This window comes from Ipomoea nil, unplaced genomic scaffold, assembly GCF_001879475.1.
Source record: "Ipomoea nil cultivar Tokyo-kokei standard unplaced genomic scaffold, Asagao_1.1 scaffold1509, whole genome shotgun sequence".
Lineage (NCBI taxonomy): Eukaryota > Viridiplantae > Streptophyta > Magnoliopsida > Solanales > Convolvulaceae > Ipomoea > Ipomoea nil.
The window spans coordinates 3,252,068-3,279,660 of NW_017617937.1; the positions used below are offsets into that span (position 1 = coordinate 3,252,068).

Here is a 27,593-nt window from a genome sequence, read left to right on the forward strand (position 1 = left end):
ATACTATAAACAGTATCCAATGTGTCAACTACCCACAAACTTATAAAAAAGACGCCATTTTTTACCAGTACCCACAATGTCCGATATAATTTGGCACCCACATTTGGTCTCAACTAACTAACATTTGGACGTAATGCAGTGGTCCTTTGGAGAAATTGCGATCCCCCCAAAATCCAAGATCACATCCAGAAAATAAAGCATGAAAACCAAAAAAATGCAGGTCAAGAACATGGGAATAGGCCCAAAGATCCACAGAAACAATGGGAGAGAGAAGTAGAAAGCCCTCAGCCCCAAAGACCAGAAATAGCTTCCTCTGTTCACTATGCCGCCGACGTACTCCGCCGTCACGCAGCTGACGCAGTCGTCGCCGCCGTCCATGATTTTCTTGTACGGCACGTTGATGAGAATGCTGGCGTGGCTGTAGTACCTCACGGACTGCACGTTGAAGAAGAAGGCTACCAGGAAACACAGCAAGATTGAGAAGAATTTTACGCAGACGCCCACCTCGCTCCTGTCCCCCACCACCAGGCGGACGGGACGGTCGCCGTTGCCGTTGGTCATCATGACGGCGATGACTGAGCAGAGCATGATCGCCGCCGATGCTAGAAGCGTCGACGCCATTATGTTGTTCCTTAGTGTCTGCACAGCTAAAACCCCATTCTTGGACCAGTCCTGCATGTTATTCCTATGAAATAATTTGAAACACCAAAACTACTACTTGGACTCTCAAAAGTAACTTTTAATCCTAATTGGAGGAAAAACAAAAAAGGAATAGATAAAAATCACGACCCTCAATTATATTAAGCAATCAAAGCATGTCACATTACAATGAGATAAAACATCTTGCCCAATTGATCAACTCGAATCAGGAAGGCCCCTCTAGTCAGGGGTTGAACTTGTAACATTGACCTATGTCATCTACGGATTGCGTGACTGTGTTAGCTAAACCCAATGAAACTGGCTAGATTGTCTTAAAATGACTGGGGGACATTTTTTCTACCTTAGACGCTAAGGTCTACACGAATTAGGCATATTGACCCAATTAAGTTGGGAAGCTTGACGCTAAGCTTGGACTTGACTATGAAAAGAATTGAGACGATTCAAAGGGTAAAACTGATCGGGAGCTATTGATGTTCTCCTAATGAGTCTATGGCAGGGCGGAATTAATTTGGTACCGCATTAGGGTAAGAGTGCTCCGCAGGTAAGAGGGTCGTGACACCTAAGCTAGCGTAACTTGGCTAAGTTGCTCCAAAATAAGAGACTTTAATATCGTGTTTATGTCAGTAAATTAAAGGAAAGACGAAGACAGACCTCCATGATAGCGCGGACCCAGAAGACGCGGTTGGCGGAGTTGATGCCGATGACGGTGCGGGTGGGGTGGTTGAGAATCCGGTGGAGAAGCCATAAGTGGTAAGTCAGCATCACAAGGAGGCCTGCCGGAACCAATACGTAATCAAGAAATTCTTTCCCCATATATCTTGCCTCAAGCCTCAACTTCAATTCTCTCTTAATTGCTTATAGTGTAAAATCCCTATTGCATGGAAGTATAAATAGAGAGAAAAAAATAGGGACTTGCCAACCCCTTCATTTACCGTTTTACATTGGAGCACTTTCTTACGCAAAAGAAAGATGCATGTGGTTAAATGGCCTTGAAATGCAAAAAAAAAAAAAAAAAAAAAAAAAAACAAATTCCTATTCCAAGAATATATATACAAGATTTTCACCTAACTGAATGATTCCTGCACTCAATTCCATTCCACAAGGCCAAACTTCACTCAAAGTCTCAAACCAAATAAAAAAATCACGGCATAAAATATCGTGCCAAAATTCTGTTCTTTGCCACTTGTTAAAGAAGGCAAAAACCTAACCCCTAAATTATATGATTTTGATCATCATGGGGGCTGGCTCTGGATTCAACTCTGCCAATAATTTTCGCCATTTCTCTGTTGAGCAATAGAAAACCAAGAACAAGATCAAGAAGATTCCATTAGAGAGCTGAAAATATAAATTTTGTTAAAAGCTTTATAGAATTGAAGAACCATTCTAAATGCAAAACTAGTATTCTAATAGCTCACTAAAAAAGAGTGTTTAAAGAACTCACTATATGAAAAAGAAATTAAAACAGGCCATTGGCAAACATCTAAGAAAAAGAATCCTCAGACACCTATTTCATATCAAACACCCAATCTCAAATTGGGTTGTCATACGGCACTTGCATAATAGGATTTCTTCATCGGATTTCAGCACACAAATTACCATTCTAAAGCCAAGCACAAGCAATGCAGTCTGGATAAAGTGCAACAACACCACAACTTGATAATCATATTGTATATGTGATTCATAATTAGATGTTAATAGTGTATTAATTTTTTTGATCATCCCAATCAAATGCAATGTGTGGCCTGCCACAGAAAATCAAATCCTACAAATAAGGGAATAGGATAGGTAAGTATATGCTGAACCGCAAATATGCCAGAAAGGTGTTCTGCAATTCTCATGGTCGATATGTATTTCCCGTTCCTTGTTGGTAGCCATGTTAAACTTCTCTGCTCTACAACTGAGTCATTCACCTCATGCCAATTTCAAGATTTTTACCACCCTCTCAAGTTGTGAGCATCAACAAATGTCTTCAGCAAAAATGATGTCAAATATAAATTGCACTACAAAAAAGAAAGGGGCAAGTATTAACTTTTCGAAGGCTACATTAAATTTGTCGAAGGATTTATATGGGTTCACACATCCATACCATGCATCATTCAGATAATCAAGTAATCAACCAGCAAGTACAACTATACCGTCTATACAAAATGTACCATGGTGCAATTCAGTAATTGTGAAAAGTGTATATCCTTCAATCAAATTGCATTTCATATTTTTCTTTACAATTTAGTACCTCAATGGCTTATGATGGGATATTATAGTTTCCAGTAAGGTTATCTAATAGAAATTGCTGCTTAAGATATTGGTATGAACTATAAATGTATGCATGTTAAATGAAAAGTTTATTTTACAAAAAAAAACTGACTTCAAGAAAGTTCAAATGGTTAGAAAATACATGACAATCTGACAAAGGACTACCAAAATAGTTTTCTTATTCTGTTGACCTTGAGATTTTATACACACCTTCCTCTTTAGGGATGTTAGGCTGATCTACCAAAAGCTGCTGGAGGACACTTAAATCATCAGTAACACTGCAAGTAAGTTAAGCACCAATAAGTTCATAACCTTAAAAATAGAATATGGGTACTTTGAAAGGAAAAACATGTAACACAATGTTTTCTGAAAAATAGAAAACCTAGGTTTCAATGCAAGTGTTGAAGTTGCTGATACCAGAGACAATTTAAGACGGTACCTGAAACAACATAAAAATATTACTTTTACGAGTTCCAAAAAAATTTAATAATTGAATCATTAGAAACAAACTTTGAACATAAAAATGGTAAAAAAAAATATTTTGTCTGATGCAGTATGACCAGCTATTACCCCAATATATGAACACTAGCATTGCTATTAAGGAATAAAGCACAAAATTATTCCTGATTTTATACATAAAACCAAAATATTACTACGAATTTAAGAAAAGAACAACTATAGCAGAATCAACAAAATCAGAAGGGGGTAGGTGGCAGTACAAAAAGATAACTTGGCAGCTAATAAAATGCTCAAATATGTACACGCTTGATGATTTTGAAGCACATAAACACACAAACAAATAACCTATATATGGAGCATAAAGTTTGGTTCCAAGAAAGCTTGCTTACTCTGATTGGTGCATCTCACTAAGTATAGTAAGCCCATCTAAGCAATCTGCAAGGCTTGGTTTGACGCCAATTCGTTGCTGCAACTGTTTCACAGTTGGTTGAGCTGACCCGCCTTTTACTTGCTGTCTACTATCACGAACAATCTTCTCAAATGATAAAACAATGGAATGAAATCCTTCCCTAGATGCCATGACCATTCAAAGAGAAAAATCAGTTCCCAATTTAAAGTACAGCTTAAGATGTCCATGGTGTAATTTGTAATGCCCATGAAAGCCATAACAATACGCCATAAAAATGAAGAAAAACCTCTAACTGCATCCTCTCTTAACATGGAAATGCAAATATTTTTTTTGAATGCAGAAAACATAGAGAATAAACAAATAAGATTGAGTTCTGTTTAACTTCAAGAAAATTTTTGAGAACTGACACAAAGAAGAAAGTAGAGGAAATGGAGGTGCATACAAAGTCTTATTCATAGAAAGCAGAATAGTTTGCAGAGAATTCAACTGTTTTGCCAATACAGCATCTTCAATACCTTGAATACATTTCAAGGCACCATAGTTTTTTGAACCTTGAATCACCTAAAAAAAAAAAACAATACAATAATAAAAGTGAAGCAATTTAACTTTTTATTGAAAATTAAGTATTAAAGAGACCTGCAATCTCTGGATGATAGAGGAAGCGTTTGTGAATTGGGAAAGCAGTCTAGTATGAAGCTCCTCCCACCTATCAATCTCATCCTTCACTTTTCTGAATCTTTGCTGATATTTCTTAACTGCTGATTCCATACTCAAGCTTTAGAGCTGATTAGATGTCAAATCTACAGGAAGTAGATAAGGGTTAGGCAGGTAGGATCATTTTACCTAGGGGTGTAACTAGCATGGACCCAAGCGCTAATAGTTCCTCAAAGCTCAGCTGCTCAGCTTGAGGCCTGGCTCAAGCACGACTGAGCTCTATTTTTTATTCTACTATAATCAATTTTTTGAATTTTTACTATAATACGGAGTATTATGCTTAATTTGTGTCAAAAAGAAGAAATTAATTGTAAATTTTACAATTTCTTCTTTTATAATTCTCAATATGGTAGTATATTGTACAAAAGATGTTCACAATCGAACTTTTTCTTTTAATCAAGCAGAGCCTGCGATCAGGAAAATGAAAAGATGAAGAGCGAGCGAGCTGTCCCGAGTTCGTACCTGGGAGAAAATTCGCTACTTCGAACTTTTCAGAGTGAGCTAACCCGAATTCCCTTCAAAAGCACTTCAGCCCTAACTTGATCGTTCACTTGAGCTTTATAAATAAACCTCGCTTCATCTCCTAAGTGCAATGCTTCGCCGGAGCAAATCGATTTCCCGTCGATGATGTCGCTCCAAACCCATGACTAGCTTTCCACAAAGTTATCATACAATATTAAAAATCCGAACACTAAACAAAAATGAGAAAATTTAATCAAACTAAGAAAAACTATAATAAGCTAGTCGTGGGTTTGGTGTTCGAATTTTCTTTGTTTGAACTTTGAACACATTATCAAAACATTGTATTTAGATTGTTCAAATACAAAATACATTATAAATTTACGATACAATGTTTATGATGAAGTACGAGATAGTACTCCTCTACACTCTCTCAGATTTTCTCAACCATAAAGAAAAACACCTTTTTTTCTCCAAACACCAAGTGCAGAAAACATTTTTAAAAAGATTATTAACACTGTACAGAAACACTACATGATAAAGTAACTACAACTACAAATGGAAAAGAATAAATCTGCATCCTAATTTTAATCAAAATGCTAGATGCAGATTGTTCAAAGAAAATCATAAACCATTAAAGTTCAAGTCACTCTCTTTTCTTAATTTTATATTTCACCAAACTGCATTAAGTGGCTCACAACAGGCTGGAATAATTTTTTTTTTTTTTTTGGAATCCACAACAGGCTGCATTATTACTCACACACATCAACTACCATAAGTTTGGAATCCTAATTTGGCTACACTAATACAGACAATATGAAATGATAAATATATGAAAATAAAGACAATAATTTGGAATCCTAATTTCGTACTTCGTACTGTATTCGTATCACACACATCAACTAACACAGAGTTACAGTCTTACATAATACACTAATACAGACAATATACATACAAATACATTCAAAATTTAGAGAATTAGGGATTTGTCAATTATCATTTTTATGGAATTGGCCATTAGGGCAAACTAATTAAGAGAATAAAGTTGAAGAATAATGAAGATTGGTTCGAACCTGAAGCTGTAAATCTATAATGGTGAACGGACGGAGCCACGGAGGAGAATAGCCGGACGAAGGTGGTCGATGGAGGCGTGGAGTAATGAGCTGCGAATCTGCAAATCTTCGATGAAGAGCTGCTGGCCGCGGTCTGCGTAAGATTGAAGAAGCAACGGGAAAGAAATATATATATTACACTGACCCAAACGTCGTCGTTTTGGGCTGCAATAATTTTTGACAGTGGGCAGGTCCGCCCTTGTCCTTACTTCTCACTCTATAAATACTGTCTTCTCCCCCTTTCCTCTCGCCATTTTTTTTGCTTCACTATAGGCGTGGTGCACAGAGAGCTAGAGAGAAGGAGGGAGGGAGGAGGAGGCTAGAGAGAGAGAGATAAGGTGGTACTCGGAGAGCTATCGTCTCGTCTCGTCTTTCCGCTGTGTATGTTCTTTCTCGGGTCTCTTTCCTGTCAAGATTTTCTCTTTCCTCTCTCTCTCTTTTATAATCATTGTTCTTCGTATTCATGGTATGTTAAATTCCATAATTCCAATAGTGATTGATTATGGGAAAAAAGGTGTTTCCTTTTCGTTTCTTTAATTTAATGTTATGTTTAGCTGAAATTATATATAGCATAACCTAGGATGCAGATATATTGTCGTTTTCTACGTTGAATTCGCTTTGGAAGTCAATATTGTGTACAGGTTTAGCCAAATAAGGTAATTGTTTAGTAATATTATTGACGAACTATTTTCCTTCCATGAATGTAAAGAGATAGATTTATGCATATTACTTATCGTCTTGTAATTTCGATGGAGATGTACAATGTAATTGTTCAAAGATGATATCTTTGCCATAATATGGCTCGATCTCTGCGCTTTCCAATTAAGTGCTACAGTTTTTGTTATCATGATCTCGTTCTATATGTTGGGTAAGCTGCATTTTCTTGTTAGCTGAAGCTTGATTGGCAAAGTAGTGCTTGGGAATTGGTTCCCGATTTGATAAAATATAGACTTCCTAAAGTTAAATCCAGGGCGATAGTTTAACATCCGTAGTGATAGAGCATTGGTCCTTCCAGCATATGTTGATGGTTTCTCGTATTGTGGTGCTCTACAGACGTTGAGCGCTGGGCAGCTAGGTTGTGGGACCCATCCGAAAACTCGCACTTGAAGATTCAGTGAAGCAATGGAGGTATTTGGCAAATCTATGGTAGCCGTGCCTACGAATGTTATTTTTCTGTCGAGTATTCTTGGCCAAGATGGGCCGAACACTGTTCACAAGTGCGATTGGAAATGTGAAAACGAACATGTGTGTGGGAACATGTACAGATGCGGGCTAACTGGGGTGACCCACATTTGTGACAAAAACTGTACTCAGAGAATTTTGTATGACAATCATAGCTCCCTCTGCAGGGTGAGCAAGCAGGTTTTTCCATTTACGCCAGCTGAAGAGCAGGCTGTGAAAGGTATACGGAGGAAGTTTGATGCCGATAGTTCTCCCTCTGACACCTGTGCTTTTAAGCGCAGGCGGGATCGGGATGCAACTTTCCATCCATCACCGTTTGAGAGATCTTTCTCCGCTGTTAGTCCCCATATGTAGCCAAGTCGGAGATGGAATGGACATGAACTAGATGTTAACCGATTATTCTATTTTGCTTTTTACTTTTTTAGTATGCTCTCATGAGACAATAACGGAAAACACTTTCATAAGACCATCTATATATGGCAGGCTAGATCGTCTTGCCAAGTCTGTAGGAAAGCACTTCCATAACTTACTAGGTTATTTTAACTCTATTATGTAGCTGGACTTATTATTATCACATTTGAGCTCCTTTAGCGCAACATTAAAACTCAAATCTCTGACAAAGTAGCTCGGTATTTGATTTTGTCGGTCCATTGCAGATCTTTGTTCATTGTATTTTCAAGTTTTGGTGTTATTGCTTGACCGAGCTTTCTTATTTTGTATTGATCAGCACCATCTCACAAATTCCTTTGTGAGGCGTTACTTCTTTTTTTTTAGTGTGTTGCCCTGATTCATTTCCTTTTCTTGCACTGTTGGTTGCCTCGTTTTGCAGAAATTTTCCATTTCAATTATAGTTCATTTCTTTATTGAGTTTGTATAAGCTAACCAGATCTTTATTTCTTTGACTTTCTGTGCTTTACAGGTTTAGGTATTAATAAGCTGAGCTCGTTTCTGGTTCTTTGTTGTTTAGTTTTTTATATGTTATTTTGTGATTTACCAGTTATATATGTGGTGCCTAAAATAATGTTGTTTTTGCAGGAATTGAAGGGTTTACAATCGGGAGAGTTGATATATAACTTTATATATATAGATTTGCGTTAATTAGAAGTTTATTTACGAATATGGCAATGAGGTTTTTGATTATTATTGTGTTTTTTCTTTATGCAGGATAAATATTGCCCAATGAAGTAGTGTTTCTTTGGAAACTCGGAATTCCCAATTCCCATAAGTTGAAGCCTCATCGTCAAAGGCATGTTAACAATGAACTTGTGAAAGCTAAATCCTAAACCGTTGTTGAGTGATCGATGTGCGTAAACAGATGCCCTGCTACTGACTAAACATCGTAATTACCATCTGCAACTACCAGATTCTCGAGATCTTCAGGTTTTTCCAAGGTATTCTCGGTCCTGTTTTTAGTACACATTAAGTGTTACAGTTACAATTCCAGATGTTTTGTTCTAACAGTGATCTCGCAGCGTTTTGCAATTTCATCTGATAAGTTCCCACTTTAATTTGCAGCGAGTCTAGAAGAAATTTGTTGGAATCTCAACGTATATATACCTCCAGAATCTCAGGATAGAACAGACATTCTTGTGCTTTTATTCCTGTAATTTGCAATCTCTATACATTCTATGAAGTTGCATTGAGTGGTAGCAACTAAAAAGAGGTTTTGATCTTTAATTTCCTTGTGATTCTCATTTTTCTTTGTAATCAAGAAATGAGAAATTTTATGGGTAGGGTGTAGATCATTGTACATAGTATTCTCTTTGAAGTTGCATTCTATATATGATTAATGTTGTCCTTTGCCCATGTACATAGAAAACTGATTTACTTTCAGAACAGTGGAAATTTCACATTTTTGCTTTCAATCAAGATGATCCATGAAGAGGGTAAAGAAAGGAATTGCTTCTTGTTGAGGCCACCCAAGATATAAGGACAAAGAAACCCTAAACCAAAACTGTGATATTGCGGCTGATGAATTTCTTTAAGCAATTTAAGTATTTAACGTCATGGATTTTGGTATCTCCTATGTTGAAACTTGAAACTTGAAACCCTCTTCTTCAATGAAAAATATTGACATATGGTTCTCCCAGGGTTCATACTCCTGTTGATCAGAAACCAGAATACTATGATAACATCCTGGAAAACATGTCTCATTTCATTGCTTTTCTCAACACTCTTTTCATACTCTTCTCAATGTACATTCATCATTACTAACAATTGTCCATATACAATATGGCCCGGCACGCTAGCCGGTTCAGGAACGCCTCAACTTTCCACAACCGGATTTCAGTTGAATTCCGGCCAGACTGCCGGCATCTCTTGTGTTCCGGGGTGGTCCGGCCGTATCTGGGGCAGGACCGGTTGTACCTTTAATGCATACGGCGTTGGCTCGTGTGAAACCGGGGACTGTGGCGGAAAGCTCGAATGCGACGGCATCGGTGCCACTCCACCGGCCTCGCTCTTCGAGATTACCCTCGGCACGGGAAACCTGAAAGACTTCTACGATGTCAGCATAGTCGATGGCTACAACTTGCCCATTGTCGCGGCTCCGCTAGGGGTATATGGACAATGCAATGCCACTGGCTGCGTTTCCAATCTCAACAATGGTATGTTACGTTTTATTTGTCGTGTACTAAGTAACGGTTTAACCTTTTAGTTAAAACGAAACAATTCTGGCAGGGTGTCCCAGAGAACTTCAAGTGGTCGGTGGGGAGGGCGGAGACGTGATTGCGTGCAAGAGCGCGTGTGAGGCGTTTGGATTGGACCAATATTGCTGCAGCGGAGAGTTTGCGAATCCATCAACTTGTCAGCCATCGTTCTATTCCAGCATCTTCAAGAGAGCTTGTCCCAGGGCTTATAGCTTTGCGTTTGATGATAGAACCAGCACCTTTACCTGCAAGGCTTATGAATATCAAATCATTTTTTGCCCCAACAGGTAAGACAACCTCTGCTCCATTGACAAAAGTTTACAGATTTTAAGACAATTTGATCAAGTTGATTAGACGGTTGACTTGATAACTATAAGGTTACAAGTTCTACTCTTAGCTAGAGTGTCCTATTGACCTTATTGGTTTGAGCCAGTCACTTATGTATGACAATCTAAGTTGATTTATCTCCAAAGGCCAGTTTTACTAAGATTTCTCTAACGTGACAATTGATGTTAGTGTCAATAATATTAAGGCTGTTTGGTAACATAATTAGCTTATCAGTCAATTTTAGCTTATTTGACCACTATTAGCTGTTTGACTTGGTTAAACAGTCAATATAAGTGTTTGATTAATTAGCTTTTTGTAACCGCTCATTGTGTTAAAACGCTAAAATTCAAAAAACATATAAAAATAGCTTTTCGATCAGTTTTTTGAGAAAATCATTTTCCATGTAATCAGCTATCAAAACATCTAATTTATCAAATATTTTTTTTATAATTGACTAATGTTATCAACTAGTCAAACTTACTAACTCAATCAACTATATACCAAACACCCCTAAATATGATTAGGTATCAGATTATTGGCATCAGTGTTGATAAATATAACTAAACAATATAACTAAATGTAGTTTATATGATTATATCGACATTATGATAACCTCAAAATTTGTTCAAAAGTTTGCAATCTACATTTCTTTTGTTTTGTTTTTTTTTTCCCTAAAACTAATTAATTTACTCATATACCATGACCAATAGGGGTAACAGTGCAACGAGACATCCTCCTCCTCCATCTTATGGCGGTGCTCCTCCGCCTCCTCCTCCGCCTTATGGTGGTGCTCCTCCATCTTATGGCGGTACTCCTCCGCCTACTCCTCCATCTTATGGTGGTGCTCTTCCTCCACCTCCCCCGTCTTATGGTGGTGTGGTTATCATGCCTCCGCCCACTGAAGAAGAAAGCAGAAATGGAAAGTATGAAGGAGGGATGGTGTCGTCATCTTCATCAAAGAGTCTGCCCTTCACAGCATTGATTGCCATCTTTATTTTCAGTCTGGTTTTGCAAGCATAGGCTTGGCAATAATGGTTATAACAATTGGGTTCATGCAATCAAGATGTTCATGGATATATATATATATATATATATATATAGATGTTGTGCAGATAATGAGTGTGAATTAATCAATAAGATCTGCCATTAAGTGAATGTCATTTTGCTATTATTTTTTGTCTACATAGATCTTATTAATCTTTGGGAAAATGGCACTTTTTCCCCCTATGTTATATACTTATAGCACTTTTTCCCCCTCAATTATTTAAGTGGCTCTTTTTCCCCCTGAAATGTTAAATGGACATATTTACCCTTAAAATAAATATTTCATTTATTTTTATTCTCCAATAAATTATTACTATAATTTGGTTCAAACCAGATACTATAGTAACCAAACCAAAATATTCCAATTACAATTTATAATCAAAACGCGATATTTAGAGTTTATTAAAATCGCGAACTGGAATGGCCGGTTCATGTTCCGAACTGAAAAAATAAAATACATTTATTGTTGAATTTAAACTATTTTAAAATAAAAAATAAAATTTTAAAATAAAGACGGTTCAAAATCACGAACGGGATCCGGAACCGCCGGTTCATGATCCAGTTTTTTTTTTTTATTCTTAAATTTAATAAATTGAAATCCAAATATTGGGTTCTAGATCTGAATCATAACTGAAAACTTTTAATTCGATTGCTATAGTGTCTGGTTCAGTTCGAACCGAACCGTGGTAATCGCTACATATACGCAATAATTTGTTGGAGAAGTAAAATAAATAAAATGTTTACTTTAAGGGTAGAAATGTCAATTTAATATATTAGGGGGAAAACCACCACTTTTAAAATAATTGAGGGGGCTAATGTGCTTACATAAATAATTGAGGGGAAAAAAGTGCTATAAGTATATAACATAGGGGGAAATCAAAATTAAATAAATAAATAAATGAAGTTGATGTTCTCCGTCCACTAATGATTTCATGGAGCACCATTACCAGAATAACAGGGAAAGATCCATAAATTATATAGCACATTTGTTAGGATTAAAGACATATTCTACCAACTAGTCTAACTCATCCCTTAATTTACATTTATCTTTTTTTCATACTAAAACATGTAATATATATATATATATATATATATATATATATATATATATATATATATATATATATATATATATATGAGGCGCGGCTGTTTCCACTGTAGCTCCGCCCCTGATCATTACAATTTTAAAATTATGTACCTAGCATAGTTAAAATGTATTACTTTTAAGTATTTTTATGTTATATCTATTTTTCTTATTATCCATAAGCTCAATTCATTTCTAATTTTATAATTTCTTTAAATCCTTAATTACACCCTAAGAAAAGCTTAAAGTCAAAGGTTAAAATCAGATATAACAAGACACCTTAAATTGGAACCACCTTGTTGCGTTCACATATATAAAGGTTGAATTGAGCGTGACATTTTAGTCTTTTAAGAAATAAACTTTAATTTGAAGCAAAGGGAGGCAAGCGTTGAAATGGCAAAATCCATGTAACTGAACCCAACTCCAAGGGGCCGTTTCTTTTTGTAATTTCCACATAATTAAAATCTTGAAGAAAACAATTATCGAGAATATGTTTGATAGGAATCAATTTATTAAAAAATTTTGAATTGATTCATTTAAATTTCTATAGAAAATTTTGTTAGATGACTACTTCAAATTAAAAATGTCAATGTGGGTTCTTGCTAGAAGTGATATAAAATCTTCTGATCTAACTCTAATTTGCACATATTCGATACTATGGGGGCAATTGAACTGGTCTACTTGTTAGTTTGGTAACCACAAGATTTCAAATTTAATTTTAAAGGGGAATTACATATTAACCTTCTCAGTTTAAATCGGTGAATTATGACTGCAACTTAAATTGGATTGTCTCTTTATGATACTTTTACTATTTTTTTTTTGAAAACTAAAACTAATAAATTTATATTAAATACCTAAAAAGTCTGAGTACACAAAGCGAGAAACAAAACGTAGAATACAATAAAAAAATTAAACTAGCCCCATATATGGGTTACACAGAAATTTTTTACAAGATTTTTTAATGCTAAAATTACAAGATAGACTTTATTATAATGCACATTCAAATAGTAACTACGAACTTTTTTGTAAATCAAAGATACGGAGTAACATATAACAACTTTAGGCAATATACCCGAATTTAGTAAGCAATATACCAACCAAATAAAAATAAAAATAAAAACAAAGAATTGTTTGCAGTAAAAAAAAAAAAAATGTAATGGAAATGGTAGTATGATTGCTCAGGCGAGGCCCCGCAGCTTACATATGCGCCTCTCCCTCTCTCTCTCTCTTGCAGGCCGCAGGCTACACCTTCAGTTTGACGCGGAATCTCCCTTCCATTGTTTCCTTCTACTTCGGGATCTCTGTCCCTCACTTTTCTCCCAAGTAAGACAATGTCAATCATTCTTTAGCTTTCTCCTTTCCGCTTTACTTTCCTATTTCTTCACGCCATTTTCCTCATCGTCAACTTCGCATTCCATTCACTTCATCGTTTGATTCTGATTCTCTTTTAACGACGACTTCCGCCATTTTTTGTATCCATCAGTTGATTTATCTTGAACCCTGATCTATATTTCCGTGTGCTTTACTTACACCTGCTGCTTCAGTTTCTCTCATGGCTGCTGATCTAATTTATTTGTGTTCAAACGTGTTTAGTAGTGATTTTGTTAGTTTATTCTCTGTGAATTTATGTTATTTGTAGAGATACTGTATGTGTTTTGTATATATACGTGCAAATCATTGTATGACATTGTGTTTGAGATCTTTATCTAATTTTTGAAATCTTGCTTAATTATGTTTGGTACTTTTCAGGTGTGTGTGTATTTCCACAGCTTAAAGATATGATTGGAGAATTAAGAATTCTTCATGCTGATTTTTTTTTTTTTTTTTTTTTTTTTTTTTTTTTTTTGATATTTCATATTTGAACCAAGAAGTTGGACATGGTTGAGGACAGGAAATAAGATTGATGCTCCAAATTTGTTTCCATGGATACACAGAGTTACCCTCAGGGTGAATTGGGAAGGTTTGAGCAAATTATTTCCCAGTTTCTTTTGAAGAGCTTGCATATAGTATTGGATTCAAGGATTCCTTCGATGCGACCATATGGACGCAGTGGAGAACTGAAAAAGAGTGACAGATGGTTCAATTTGGTGTTGGGGGATCGTCCTGCTGCTCTTGATAATTTGAGTTTTTGGCACAGGAATTTGATGGAGCCAATGATTATTGATATAATGCTGGTGCAAGACAAACCTAATTCTTCATCTGAGCCTTATTTGAGTTCCACATTGGGTGGGACATTATCGGAAACTGTTATAGAGAGGTGGGTAGTACAATACGAGCATGTGAGAGCTTTGGCACCACAAATTGGTGATTCGTCTTACAAGAAATCGTACAAAAAAATAATTTTACTGTTGCGCTCTCTTTATTCAATGATGAGGCTCCTTCCAGCTTACAAGGCCTTCCAAAAACTATCGTCTAGTCAGAGTTGTGATTTTGATATTAATTACAAAGTATCTTCATTTAGTGCTCCATTCTCTAGGGCAGAAGAGCAGCTGATGAAGGAGTATTCTTTTGTTCCAGTTGAAGCTCAACAAGGTCGCTTTTCTATATCTCTGACATATCGTGATAATCTCTCTGATTTCAACTTGGAGACTTCCTCGTCTTTTCCGCCACAGATTATTACAGATTATGTAAGTACAGATCATATTAGGTCATTCCCTTCCACCACATCAGATACTACAGTATTTCCATTGAGACGGATGCATTCATCTCCTTCAACACCACCACAGCGCCCGCATAGTTGGACAAGTGGTCTCCACAAGGGGCCTTCTGTATCTCAAAACCAACCTTATGTAGGTTCTCCACTGTCTTATCGCTCACCTTATGAGCTTTCGTCCTCACCAACTGATGTTTATGGCCAAAGGATTTCAAACTACAGATTGCCTACTCACCACAGAGCAACAAGCTCAGATGATTACCAGCTTTCACCTCCGTTCTCTCCATCTCCATCCCCATCCCCACCTACATACCTTTCAGGTGGAAATCCTATCAAGTCACGATGGCGTTCAGAAACTGCCCCAGTTAGTATCCCTCATCCAATGATTAGCAGAAGTTCTAGATACCTTTCTCCTAATTTGTCTGACCCAAATAGGCATTCACTTCCCCCTCCATCCCCCAGAAGTACAAAGCATGACTCCTCATCACATGAATCCCCGTCTGGAGTCAGGTCATTAAGGAAATCAGGGGAGTCCAGTTTTGGGAATACAATTATGAGTCAGAAGGTAGGCATTCATTCAATAATTACACATTACTTTTATTGATTCAATGTTGCTGCTGCAATTTTTTATTTGTAATGTGTTCGTCAGGTGTCCAGAGATACAAAAGATGACTCAGGCCGGTTCTCAGGTTTGCTATCTTCAAGTGGTTCGCCACGTGTTGGATTCTCTCGAAGTTCCAGTAGATTATCTTTCCAGGATGACTTGGATGACTCTGATTTTTCTTGCCCATTTATCGTTGACGATGTTGATACTTCTGATTCCCAATTCAGGTATTCTTTTTTATCTTGTACTATGGTATTGTTGTGAATATTGGCTCAGAAGAACTGAACTTCACATTCTCATTTCCATGAATAGGCATTGAGTTTCTTTGCGTTTCCATTGACAAGAAATATTTCATGCATCATACCGTGTCTGTTTTTTCGTAGTTACTTACAAAGCAGGGATTTATGATTGTTTAGCTGCCATTATTCTATTTTAATTTTTCAGGATGGTGGGGCAGTGTATGAAATAGTTGAAAGTAGGTTGTAGAGTAGGGATACAATTTACACAATAAGCATCTAAAGCAGAGGTTGTATTTGTTGCTTTTAACTTTCTGCTGAGCAATACTTTTGATGCAGAGGCTTATGGTTCAAAAAAAACAATTATTATAGTTGATATGGAGAGCAAGTATGTTAGAAGTAACTAAAATACCTTCTCTGAGAAAAATAATTTGTCTAAGAGTATTCTTAATTATGTAGATGTAATTTCCAGTATTCCAGATATGCATATCTTTGTGCAATGAATGGACAATTGGTTCTGTAGTCATCCTTGCTGAGAAAACTCAGGTTATGTGGATAGCCATGCCTTATCTCATACTTCCTGTAATCTTAAATTAATTTTGATCCCACATGTGAGTTGTCAACCTGCATTTTGTCAAATTTCCAGTAGTTGTTGAAAATGCTGCCTGGTTAACCTAAGCATAAGTTGGTTTCAGGATCATCTAGGCTAATGGTATTGATTAAAACAGCCTTTTTGTTCTGAAAGAAACATTTAGGCTTGTGGCTTGAAGGCTAGGACTTAGTCACTTGCCCCTACGATGCTCTGATATTTAGGTGTAAGAGCAACCACATTTGTGATTTTTTTGAGGTTTTTTTAGATCTAAAAACTAAGCTTGGGTTTTTACACTAATGGGAGTCATGGTTTTTTCTCAAAATTTTCTCCTGCAAATACTAGTTTTTTGTGGGTCCCATAAATAAAAAAAATTACGCGCAAAGCCCAGGCTGGGCGTGTAAAACTACCTTTTATTTATGTTTTTTACTTTTTATTTTGTTAGACATGTTTTACCCCTTTGTTTTCCTTTTCTTTTTCTCACATTTCCCTCTCTCCTCTCTTTGGCTTACAAAAAAACCTCAACAAATGAGGTTGCTCTAACTAAACATAAGCTGGTTTTACCTGGCTTGTTTCAACCCTTTTCCATCACTCTTCTATTTCTTCTCGAAGTATTGATATTTTGCTGCTGTTTCTGCACCTAACTTGTTTAGATACTTGCACAGTGACTATAAGCACTCAGCATTACCTCATTTTTTTTTCCAAATTATAGAATTTTTCTTGTTATTGTGCAGCAGCCAAAACCCTAATGCCAAGAAGGATTCAGAATCTTCTTCACAAGCATTTCAGGGAAGCAGAAAATCACAGGATGCTGCTGTGGGTGCCCTTGTTCAAATGCTCAAGAATGCTCCTCCATTACGTCAAGATTCTAGCTGCCACTCCGTAAAGACTGAACTGGTGGGAGGAATTGGCGCTGTTTCCGAGTTCTCTGGTTCTCGGAAGACTTTGGATGCATTGGAGGAGCTCAAAGCTTACAAAGAATTGAAGGAACTTATTCTTTCCAAGAGTGCAACCAGAACCAGCTCAGTCAGCAAGAGCTAAACTCAGCCTGCAGAACTATGATGCATATACTCCACTTTCACACTGCTACATGGCAATAGGACTTGAGACGGTTGATCTATAACCTAACCAGGTAGGTATTAGTGGATTGTGTACAATGTATATAGCTGCTGACACAGGAAAATGTTGTATTTGCTTAGCAAGAATGGTTTGCATCTGGCAAACATCATGAAAGTTGTCATAGCATTTGAATCATCCTACATTCCTACCACATAGATAAGCCAGAAATACTGTCTTGTGTATATTAGATCTCATGATCTACACAATATGATGAGAGAGGGTGTTCTTTCATCATCATGTTCTTTGCCAATCAAACAAGAACCTCTAACAATCTGAAAAAACATAACTGTTTGGTGAAGTTTATTTACAAAGTAGATTGTTATGATTTTAGATAAAAAACTATGACAAATATGGGCTATTACCATAGTTGAAAAAATCGCTAGGCGTTCGTGTATTTTTTATTTTTAAAAATTTATTTTAAATTTTGTAAGACTTATTAATTATATAAACTATTTAATACTTTAATAGTTAATATTAAAATATTAACATAAAAAACATCTAGAATTTGCACAAGACTCAAAAAGATGTCAAGATGAAAATAATAGCGAATCGACTAACTAGGCGACCTAGTCGGTACCTAAGAGGCCTAAGCAGTCAACGTCTAAGCAGCGCTTAGGTGGCCTAGCCGACTAGCCGCCTAAATCACTGATTATGGTGATACACTAAGCGGTCAGCTAACGTCTAAGCAATCAATGCCAGGGCAAGATTTTTGCAAGACTCTATTACCCTTCATAACTAAATATACATAATCAATAAAAAAATATTTTTGTTATTTTAAATAACTAGCCATTTCAAAAAGCCTTCCCATTTATATATCTGTAGTTGAATTGAATATACACGCATGCGCGTACACATGTATACAATGTATTAGTCAAGAAAAGGAAATACTAAAGAAATGTTTCCATTCCATAACACAGCACTACAACAGCATAAATGATATATTAAGCAAAATTCAACCAAATACTGCGATGATGTCATGGTATACAGAAACAAAATCCAATGGTCACGAGGATTTAAAAGAAAAATAAACACTATGTGAAATAACAAAATCCAATAAATTGCAATAACCAAAAAAGTAATGCGGCTCAGTTGATCCCATCCAACTCCAGAAACAACAAAAGCTTTGATACTTGCTACGCAACCCATTCTAAAATTTGTGGAGCTTTGTTCAAATCTCATAAACAATTTGATATATTGAAAATTGAGCTCCAAAGTTGATAGACACCCTGTAAGAAAGAGTCCAAGATTATGATCATGTCACTTATCATTGTAAATTAAGTATACAGCTCATCACTTATGCAGGTAAAAAATGTGGTAGAATATAAAGGATGCATTACTAATTATAGCTAATTAGTAGTAGGGGAATGAATAAGAAGTAAAATCCTGTAAAGCAGGATATGTTAACATACCTAGATTTTTCTTAGCGCCTATCCGTTTTGCCAGTAGAGCGCTTGCCAGAGAACAAGTGTTTTGGTTTCAGAGTAGGGATCGTTCTATCAGCTTCTCCACGGCGAGCATCCTTGTTCCTCTTCTTTGCAGATTTCTTAAACAGTTTTAGAGCCTTTGACTTTTGTGCAGTGTCCTTGAAGCCCTCCCCTGGTACCACTTCACCTGGAGGCCGTGACTTTGACCTTGACCTAGGTCTAGACATTAAGCGCAATTTTTTATTGGGAGTGTTATCATCAACATCCATTGCTTCCATACCCTCAGTGCGGTCAACTGATCTTTCCCTCTTTCGGCCCCGGGATTTGCTACGAGCTCTGTTGATTGCAAGACTTGGATCAAGACCCAGAGCAGACAACTGCCTTCCCATTCTCTCTGAAGTAAACTCCTTGTCCTTGTCAAATTTCCTTGGTACTGTTGGTCGGCTCTCCGCTGTACTCTTCTTAATCCTGTGCTGTTGAATGAGTATACTTTTCCTTCTCCTAACTTCAGCCAATGCTGCTTGTTCTTCAGGGGTCAGCTCAGCACCATCATCCATCTCAAAATCATCTTCTTGCTCCTGCCGAAGGCCTTCTTCTTTCTCCAATTCCTCAAGCCTTTGTAAGATATCAGGGTCAATAAAATCATACACATTGTGCCCATCAAGAATCTCTGGCATTACTTCATCCTTCCAAGACTCATCTGCCAAGATATAGTGCTTACTCAATTTAGCAGAGTATACACCTGCACCTCCATTCTCATTCTCCAGATCCCTTTCAAGCTTCCTCTTTTCTTTCTCTGCATCTGCCTCCGCTTTCTTAGCTTTAGCTTCCAACACAGCCTGAGGTATACATGGAGGCCTTTCCTTCTGATCACGAGGCTTTGGCATTGCAACATGAAAGCGGTTTAAGCAGTCATTTAACTTCTTTGATTTCATCTTAACTTCAACCCTTTGATCCAACAACCTTTCACAAGCAGCATTCTTCACTGCAATCACACCTTCCTCAGTCAAAGTACTCATAGTCAAAAGCACTCCTTGGTCATCCGTCGCTTCACCACCTTGGCCAATCACAGTCTTCATAGCTTCTTCTTTCATCTCCATGACTAGTTTCCTGTCTTGCTCAGATATCCCTTCCATAGGCTGCAAATCAGTTTTGTTGCAAACTATGATCAAGGGTTTGTTCATAAAGAGAGACTTGATACTGTGAAATAAGGCAGCTTGTTGTTCAATGCTGTAGCCACAAGACCCAGAAATATCTAGGAAAAACAACACGGCAGCTCTAAGATGCGCTAGAGCTGTAATACTGCACATTTCAATGATATTACGGTCCTCAAACGGCCTATCCAATATCCCCGGAGTGTCAATAACTTGATACCTTAGGTATTTGTAGTCAGTATGACCAACAAACAAGGACTTTGTGGTGAAAGCATACGGTTGCACATCCACATCTGCCCTTGTAATTTTGTTAATGAATGAGCTCTTACCAACATTAGGGTACCCACAGATCAAGATTGTCCTAGTATTTGGATCAATTGAAGGTAACCTTGCCATATGCTGCCTGATCTGTTCAAGATAAGCTAGACTGGGCGTAATGCGCTTTATCACAGTACACATGCGGCCCAATGCAGCAATCTTCAAAGACTTGCAACGATATAGTGAATCACCATACTTCAACATTTTTACATAATCCTTACAAATCTTAGAAATCAAGTTCCGTGCAGTATTTATTTGGCCAAGGGCAAGCTTGTAATGGTCTTTGTTGTAGAGAACGTGAAGAAGGTCACCATAGAAAGGATGGATATCATCAAGCCTGGGGAACTCATCAATGATGGTGGAAAGTTTCTCATAGAAATTCTGTTGGGTGTATTTCACTTTGCGCATATAAAACTGACGAATACGGGATATTGCATAGCCCTTATGAACAACAGTAGGTGTTTGCCGCTGTGTGCGAGAGAGAATGATATCAACAAAATCCTTCCCATTGGGAACAACAGTGATCTTTTTAAAATTATACTGCACCATTTCTTATTATCTGGTCTTACCCCTGCATCACATAAACACATAAATAAAACAACACAAATATCAACCTTAAAAAAACACTAGTAGAATGGGAAATCAGCAAATGAACCTTATTTAGAAAATGACCAATTTTCAGTCACTCGTGGAAATTTTCACACATCAAGGGCAAAATAAGAAAACTTGAACCTGGATTCTAAAATGAGGGTACCCTATGTTTATCTGTTATCTAACTACAAGTGAAAACTATCAAGAGAAAAACCACAACAAAACATACACTTTTGACAGTAATTATACCCAGATATATACACAAATAAAAAAGAGATATGGAGCAAGAATCAATCATAATCATATTTAGTAAAGCAAATAGTGACCCTTCAGATCAACAATTCAGTAACAAGACAAACAAAAAGAAATGGGGGAAAAAAAATCTTTACATTCTACATAAAATTTTAAAACCAAAAAAAAAAAAGTATTTATCTTACAAAATGAATAGCCAGCCAAGTGTACCTAGGCTGAGCCTAAACTCCTAAAATGAAAACAGGAGCTTTTATATAAAGAGGTATGCTTTGGATTATACAGCTTGGCCAGTATACTTTTTAGTTTTTACACATGATTAGTTGAAGACACCAAATGAACACTAACCCTTTCCCTTATTAGACAAACAGTAGTTAGACCGGGAATTTTAAAAGCAACTAACCATAATCAGACTAGGAACATCATGTCCAAACCAGGTAATAAACAAGGTATGAAGAATAATTGTACAAACGAAATCAAACACACCAGGAATAATGATTAAATATGCTATCTCTGGAATTTTATGTTCTTGTTAGTCCCAATAGAGGGGCATAGCAGTAGAGACAACTGGGCATTCCTCGCACTAAAAAATTCACTCAAGCTCCCTATTCTTTCGTTTTTGTTTTGAAATTCAAGTTATTTATCTACAAATAATCAAACACCTAAACATGCAACTTTCCTCAACAAAAATAATCATCAGTTAATCATTAAAAAATCCACATACTTCAGACTTAAAACACTCAGCATCAATGCAAATATGGTTTCAGAAAATCCAAAGGAAAAGTACAGCGGCGATAGAGAGAGAGAGAGAGAGAAGGAGGGAGAGCAAGACTCACCGGACTGGAAAACCCAGGTCGCAAGGGAAAACACCAAGGAGGAAAGGCGAGAGAGTATGTTGGGCTGGGAGAAACGCAGTTTTGAGAGAATGAAAAAGGAGGAGGAAGCTAGGGTTTATGCGGGGCAATTTTGTCTGTTAAGGACACTAAAAAACCTAAGCTTTATGCCTTTATGGGCCAGACCCGACCTGCCAAAATAAAATCCAATAGTTATGCCATGGACCGGGTGGAATTAACTCTTAGAGCATCCACATTTGTTGGGGAGAATAGGGGATAATGTAAGAGTGATTAGGAAAGAGAAGATGGGAGGGGAGAGAAAAAAAAAAAAAAAGGAAAATTAAATTTAAAAAAAAAAAAAAAAATTCAGACTGTCAGCGCGCCCGTCATGCGCACGCGTGGCTGTCACCGGTGGTGGCTTTTGTGGTGGGTCCCACCATTTCTGCATTATCTCTTCATTTGCAGACCAATTATTTCTCACATTATCTCTTCCCCACATTAGTTATTATCTTGGGTGGGGAAAATTCATTCTGAAATATCTCCCTATTATCCACAAATGTGGATACTCTTACATATATCAATCATTAGGTTGTGGAATCGTGTCCACCTTGTAAGGTGGACACGGTTCTATGTTCATAATTACTGAACTATATGTTTATAATTATAAAGCTATATTGTCTATATATTCATAATTTTTGAACTGCATATTCATAATTATTGAACTCTATATTCATAATTACAGAACTCTATGTTCATAATTATTGAACTATATATTCATAATTATAAAGGTATATATTCATAATTTTTGAACTTCATATTCATAATTACAAAACTATATGTTCAGAATTATGTTCACAACTTTATATTCATAATTATAGAATTATATGTTCATAATTTGTAAACTATGTATTCATAATTATAAATAGTTTTGGAACCGTGTGCACCTTGCACAGTTCCACAGCATAATTTGCCTACATCTATAAAACTGGTGGAATTACATTTTGTGGTGGAAAATAATAACATTTTTTTTTGCTGGTCTAACAGAAATAACATTGTGTGGTGGAATTAATCCAATAGTTTCCCTTGTCTTTCATAACATAATAATAACATTTTTTTGCTGATCCCCCTAAATCCTCTCACAAATTCGTATCAATGATTTAACGAGTGATTTAAATTATATTATCGTGTAAAATATAAATGACAAATAATATATTCATAAATCAACACACAAAAATTATTATTTCGTATAAATTATGTTTTATCATTCTATACACGAAACTCACAATATAATCATCAAATCATACCAACAAATTCAACACCCTTGAAAAAAAATTTACTGTTTTAAATAAGCTACTTTTGTCATTTACATCTAATGCCCAGACTCACAATGAAAATCAAATCACATATCATATCAAAACTCTACAAGCAGAGTGCATGAAAAATTGAAAAATATTATTATTAATGCTGATTCTTTGGTGATTTGTCACAATAGGTGACCAACAGATGAAACAAAGTACCCAAAAACAAAAAACAAAAAACACAAGTTTTAGATACAGATTTTATTGTCTGCTCTCAAAAACAAAAAGAACTCAAATAACTTTTTTTGTGCAAAGGAGACCTCTTAACAAGATTCCAATTATTCCTTTTCTCTTTAAGTTGCCATTTTGAGACCCCAACACCAGCAGAGACTGTGTCATTAAGAAAAGGATGTGAATCAGCTCCTGACAAGTCATCAAGCTCTTCACTACTTGTGCTTCGATGTCCAGCTGGTGCTTCAGATCTTACCAAATATTTAGGTTGTAATTCTATGGATGCAGCACATTCTGTATTGTTAAGTAAACAAAAGTCAGAAGAGAAAAAGGAAAACAAGAATGCTAACATATATCATAGGTGCCATTTTCTTATATTGCAATATATGTCTAGTGAAAAGCACAAAATTTTGTTTTTAAAAAATGAAAAATTAAAATGCTTGTATAGCTTCGAATCGAGTTCATCAGCATAATTTATCATCAAAACAAAGAAAAGTACTGAAGTTGTCACAGCCTTAAAAACGGCAAGACTGAAAGCCTTGTTCAGTTAAAAGGGTTATGCACAAAAACATGAACTATATGCTGACAATCACATAGGAAATAAAATATCAGCCTTAGGGCAAATGGCTCACTTTTCATGCAGGATTTAACTCTCTTTATCAGAGAGGTTGTTTCAAGGAACTGAATCCATGATTCCATGACCAAGCAGCCAGTAAATAAGCACTAGGCTACAAGCCCACCTGCTTAATGGGGAGGAATGATGCATTTCAAATCATCTTTTGGCAGATATTCTTTTGGTTCGTGTATATACATGCACACTCATGCAAAACTGTGAAAGCATGTGAATAGAACAAGAAATAAGTCAACATATACCTGAAAGTGTAGCCATCATCATCTGTATCCGATTCTTGAGAGTCACTCTCATGAGAATCAGTTTCACTGTAGAAGAGATTAATCTTACCACTAAATGATCATCTCCTAAAACAGACATAAAACCAGAACTCTCATCTCGCTGAAGGTAAGAAACTGGAAACTTTTCACTAGTCTGCAATACTTGAACAAGAGGACGGGCATTTATCATGCCTTTTGGCAGGACTTTCCTCATCACCAACAAATTCAACATCCATGGAAAAAAAAAAAATACTGTTTAAAATAAGCTACGTTTGACTTTTACATCTAATGCCCAGACTCACAATGTAAATCAAATCACATATCATATCAAAACTCCACAAGCAGAGTGCAAGAAAAATTGAAAATATTATTATTAATGCTGATTCTTTGGTGATTTGTCACAATCGGTGACCAACAGATGAAACAAAGTACCCAAAAAAAAAAAAAAAAAAAAAAAAGAAGTAATTCCCACAACACAACACATCAAAAAAAAACCAAAGCAAAAACACAAGTTATTAGATACATTTCAAACAACAGATTTTCTTGTCTGCTCCCAAAAACAAAAACTCAAATAAAAATTTTGTGCAAAGGAGATCTCAGGGCAGGGTGGGTTGTTCAGCGAATTCGGTTGACATGAGCGAAGGGCTCTGGATTTGATTTTGGTGCCTGTTTTGCTACTTCAGGGGTTCCAAAAACATTCCAGAATCTCAGTGTTTCATCTCCTGCTGCAGAAGCAACTGTGCAACCATCTGGACTCTGTAGATTAACAAAGAATGAAAAGTTAGACCATTATTTAGCACACAATGTTTAACTTCTCCCTACATTTTCTCTGAGATTTATATTTCATAGAGAAAAGATGATTAACCTGAGCCATGAAAAGAACTCGGGATGTATGTCCAGTAAGCTCTGCCATCTTTACCATTGATGGGTATTTCCAGAGGGTAAGCTGGTTCTGAGTAAATCCATGTGAGCTTAGCAGTTCACGCTCATTCTTGTTCCAGAGCAGTGCACAGACCTGTGATCCTGTGTCAACTGAATTCACACAAGCACCAGTATGGGTATTCCAGAGCTTTATGCACCTGTCCCCACCACCTCCACCGGAGGCCAGCAAGTTACCCTGAAATGGACACCAAGCAAGCGCCTTAACAGCAGCTGTGTGATCCTCAAGCCTGTGAAGCCACTGTGTCGAGGAGTTGGAAGAAGCTGTTGATCTGTCCCATATGTGGAGGAGATTATCATTTCCTCCACTAGCCAACTGCTGGCCAGAGGCAGACCATTTTAGGCCACAGACTTCTTGATGATGTCCTCTATACGTTTCTACAATAGGTGCTCTAATTCGGACATCATTGTTGTTAATCAGACCATCCATTCCTCCTGTAGTCAGTATATGATTGTTCCAGTCAAGGGCACCTACTCGTGATTGGTGGCCGCCTCTCAAAGTTCTCAACTGCAGCAGACAGCATTAGAAAAATATCAGTACAAATCCTGGAGACTCCAGAAAAGAAAACAATACCAAGAGAAGAGAGCTCAAGGAGCAGACCAATCGGTTAGCTGTGGTATCCCAAAGCTGCACATCAGAGTTGTTCAAGCCAATAGCAATATGCCTCCCGTCTGGAGCCCATTTAACACTTGTAACAGGACCATTTTCATCATCAATTGTGACCAGTTCAGAAGTGCTGCCTTCAGATGCATCCCACAGGTAAACAGTACTACCCAAAGCTATAGAAAGAACATTGCTGCTGCCCCAATCTAATAGATTCAAGTAGTAATCATCCACAATGTCCGGAGCATCCAAAGTCCTCTCAGAAGTCTGTAAAAGCAAATCACAACTACAATAAGAACAAGAAAGACTTTCATCCAAACTCCAGTATTATCAGGCAACTATGACCCCAACCTGAGGAATGTGACGCCTGGGTTTAGCTGGTTTGGCCTGGCAAGCAGTAGAAGTGAACTCGCTTGGGATGCGCTCCACAGGGGTGGGTGGTTTGTTCTTGAAAGCAAGTATCCGTGTCCGGTTCATGTTCAAGACCTCAGCGAGCTGTTTTCTATATGCTTCCCGGGACGGTGAGCTGGTGGCTGGATTTTCCTTACCTTTCATCCCTCCCGTCACCATATAATGGGCAAAGTCAAAATCCATTGCAGATCTATTAGGAATGAACCTATCCAACTATAAACAATAAACCAAAAAAGTTCAATTAGTTGTCAATATTTCCAAGATCCTGACTACTAAGTAAATAGAAAAAGGGGCACATCAAGCAAACTAAGATAATTAATGATTTCAAAAATATGCCTTCATATTTAAAAACTTACTTACAACCGTAAAATTAGATTTGGATAATTTACTAAATTAGATTAGAAATAAAACTCATTTAGCAAAGCAGATCAAAAGCAATGTCTATTGTCGTTACCAAAAGTTAACAGATGTACATCAATTTTCAATAGCAAGATTAAGATCAAGGTTCTACTATGAAGATTCTAAACATTTCCACTCACTTAAATTATAAAAATAATGTAGTAAGGCAGAGATATACATTTTCCCGAGAATTTTTCCTTTGCAGATACTGCTCGTGAAGAGGAAGACGGGATTGAGTCTTGTTTGATGAAGCGGAGTTCCGCAATCCTGCATCCATCACACCAAAGATACTACTACAGATACAAAATTTCAATTATGGATTATACAGGAAAAAAAATTAATTAACAAAAATGAACAAGGGTCCTGCAAAAAAACAATATTAGAGCGTTAAGAGAAAAAAAATAAGAACAACAAGAAAGCAAGATTGAAATTGTTGAAGATCGGTCAGCGATAGAATGAGCAGAGGTAGGCGAGAGAGCGCAGAGAGAAATGGGGATTGAGAGAATGAGAAATGATGCTCTTCAATTGAATTTGACGGGTTTTTATACTTGTGATTAGGGTTTGTTGAGTCCTAATTTCATGGATGGCAAAGTCCCAACGGGCAACGGCTATTTTCCAAAAGAACTGTTGTAATTTGTTTAGACTAAAATGCCCCTCCTCAGTCCTCATTAGTAATCAACTGCAAAAATTAGGCGGGCC

At 36.8% G+C, this 27,593-nt stretch overlaps 5 protein-coding genes and 1 long non-coding RNA gene across 14 annotated transcripts in view; 3 read left to right on the forward strand and 3 right to left on the reverse strand.

The window, feature by feature from the left end:
• LOC109188874 (uncharacterized protein At5g43822-like) lies at window positions 1-7,194 on the reverse strand. 5 transcript variants are annotated; one of them, XR_002055507.1, is made up of 10 exons: window positions 7,118-7,194; window positions 6,028-6,426; window positions 4,958-5,146; window positions 4,418-4,581; window positions 4,297-4,342; window positions 3,762-3,941; window positions 3,296-3,352; window positions 3,124-3,191; window positions 1,312-2,660; window positions 79-672 (listed from the first exon to the last, which is right to left on the reverse strand). XR_002055507.1 is itself a non-coding variant. In XM_019339517.1 (8 exons), exons 3-8 carry the CDS (start codon window positions 4,547-4,549, stop codon window positions 2,617-2,619), a joined length of 600 nt encoding a protein of 199 aa, XP_019195062.1. In that variant the 5' UTR covers window positions 4,550-4,581; window positions 4,958-5,142; window positions 6,028-6,137; the 3' UTR covers window positions 2,294-2,616. The 5 variants fall into 5 exon arrangements, 2 of the variants coding, with proteins under 2 accessions (XP_019195063.1, XP_019195062.1); XR_002055506.1 differs by lacking the exon at window positions 7,118-7,194 and having other exon boundaries at window positions 83-672; window positions 4,958-5,142; window positions 6,028-6,153; XR_002055505.1 differs by lacking the exons at window positions 6,028-6,426; window positions 7,118-7,194 and having other exon boundaries at window positions 1-672; window positions 4,958-5,189.
• On the forward strand, window positions 6,316-25,052 carry LOC109188877. The gene is made up of 4 exons (XR_002055508.1): window positions 6,316-6,447; window positions 7,120-8,639; window positions 21,131-21,136; window positions 25,042-25,052. It is a non-coding gene; the product is annotated as an uncharacterized LOC109188877 (long non-coding RNA).
• Window positions 9,062-11,321, forward strand: LOC109188873 (thaumatin-like protein 1b). Its single transcript, XM_019339516.1, has 3 exons — window positions 9,062-9,854; window positions 9,928-10,183; window positions 10,934-11,321. The coding sequence occupies exons 1-3, from the start codon at window positions 9,326-9,328 to the stop codon at window positions 11,241-11,243; spliced, it is 1,095 nt and encodes a 364-aa protein (XP_019195061.1). The 5' UTR covers window positions 9,062-9,325; the 3' UTR covers window positions 11,244-11,321.
• On the forward strand, window positions 13,543-17,833 carry LOC109188870 (autophagy-related protein 13a-like). 4 transcript variants are annotated; one of them, XM_019339511.1, is made up of 5 exons: window positions 13,543-13,674; window positions 14,223-15,569; window positions 15,654-15,835; window positions 17,168-17,485; window positions 17,540-17,833. In XM_019339511.1, exons 2-4 carry the CDS (start codon window positions 14,274-14,276, stop codon window positions 17,472-17,474), a joined length of 1,785 nt encoding a protein of 594 aa, XP_019195056.1. In that variant the 5' UTR covers window positions 13,543-13,674; window positions 14,223-14,273; the 3' UTR covers window positions 17,475-17,485; window positions 17,540-17,833. The 4 variants fall into 4 exon arrangements, with proteins under 4 accessions (XP_019195056.1, XP_019195057.1, XP_019195055.1 ...); XM_019339512.1 differs by having other exon boundaries at window positions 17,171-17,833; XM_019339510.1 differs by having other exon boundaries at window positions 13,544-13,674; window positions 14,220-15,569; window positions 17,168-17,833.
• On the reverse strand, window positions 18,438-22,252 carry LOC109188868 (nucleolar GTP-binding protein 1-like). The gene is made up of 3 exons (XM_019339506.1): window positions 22,125-22,252; window positions 18,962-21,019; window positions 18,438-18,778 (listed from the first exon to the last, which is right to left on the reverse strand). The coding sequence occupies exon 2, from the start codon at window positions 20,995-20,997 to the stop codon at window positions 18,973-18,975; it is 2,025 nt and encodes a 674-aa protein (XP_019195051.1). The 5' UTR covers window positions 20,998-21,019; window positions 22,125-22,252; the 3' UTR covers window positions 18,438-18,778; window positions 18,962-18,972.
• LOC109188872 (cell division cycle 20.2, cofactor of APC complex-like) overlaps window positions 23,675-27,593 on the reverse strand; it is a 9,629-nt gene continuing 5,710 nt past the window's right edge. The window contains exons 2-7 of one of the 2 annotated variants that reach the window (XM_019339515.1): window positions 27,073-27,161; window positions 26,436-26,708; window positions 26,082-26,351; window positions 25,407-25,988; window positions 25,113-25,297; window positions 23,675-23,714 (exon numbers count right to left, since the gene is read on the reverse strand). In XM_019339515.1, coding sequence (XP_019195060.1) covers window positions 25,157-25,297; window positions 25,407-25,988; window positions 26,082-26,351; window positions 26,436-26,708; window positions 27,073-27,161 — 1,355 coding nt within the window. In that variant the 3' untranslated portion in view covers window positions 23,675-23,714; window positions 25,113-25,156. Of the gene's footprint in view, window positions 23,715-25,043; window positions 25,298-25,406; window positions 25,989-26,081; window positions 26,352-26,435; window positions 26,709-27,072; window positions 27,162-27,593 lie in introns of those variants that run through there. The other variant, XM_019339514.1, reaches the window with a different exon arrangement.

Coding starts and splice junctions, on each gene's coding strand:
- LOC109188874 (XM_019339518.1), bottom strand. CDS start 4,549: ATGGAATCAGCAGTTAAGAAATATCAGCAAAGATTCAGAAAAGTGAAG. Junction 3,942..4,223: donor CTTTCTATGAATAAGACTTT/GTATGCACCTCC, acceptor CATGGCATCTAG/GGAAGGATTTCATTCCATTG. Junction 3,353..3,761: donor AGTGAGATGCACCAATCAGA/GTAAGCAAGCTT, acceptor ATGTTGTTTCAG/GTACCGTCTTAAATTGTCTC.
- LOC109188873 (XM_019339516.1), top strand. CDS start 9,326: ATGGTTCTCCCAGGGTTCATACTCCTGTTGATCAGAAACCAGAATACT. Junction 9,855..9,927: donor CGTTTCCAATCTCAACAATG/GTATGTTACGTT, acceptor CAATTCTGGCAG/GGTGTCCCAGAGAACTTCAA. Junction 10,184..10,933: donor ATCATTTTTTGCCCCAACAG/GTAAGACAACCT, acceptor CATGACCAATAG/GGGTAACAGTGCAACGAGAC.
- LOC109188870 (XM_019339511.1), top strand. CDS start 14,274: ATGGATACACAGAGTTACCCTCAGGGTGAATTGGGAAGGTTTGAGCAA. Junction 15,570..15,653: donor ATACAATTATGAGTCAGAAG/GTAGGCATTCAT, acceptor TGTGTTCGTCAG/GTGTCCAGAGATACAAAAGA. Junction 15,836..17,167: donor ACTTCTGATTCCCAATTCAG/GTATTCTTTTTT, acceptor GTTATTGTGCAG/CAGCCAAAACCCTAATGCCA.
- LOC109188868 (XM_019339506.1), bottom strand. CDS start 20,997: ATGGTGCAGTATAATTTTAAAAAGATCACTGTTGTTCCCAATGGGAAG.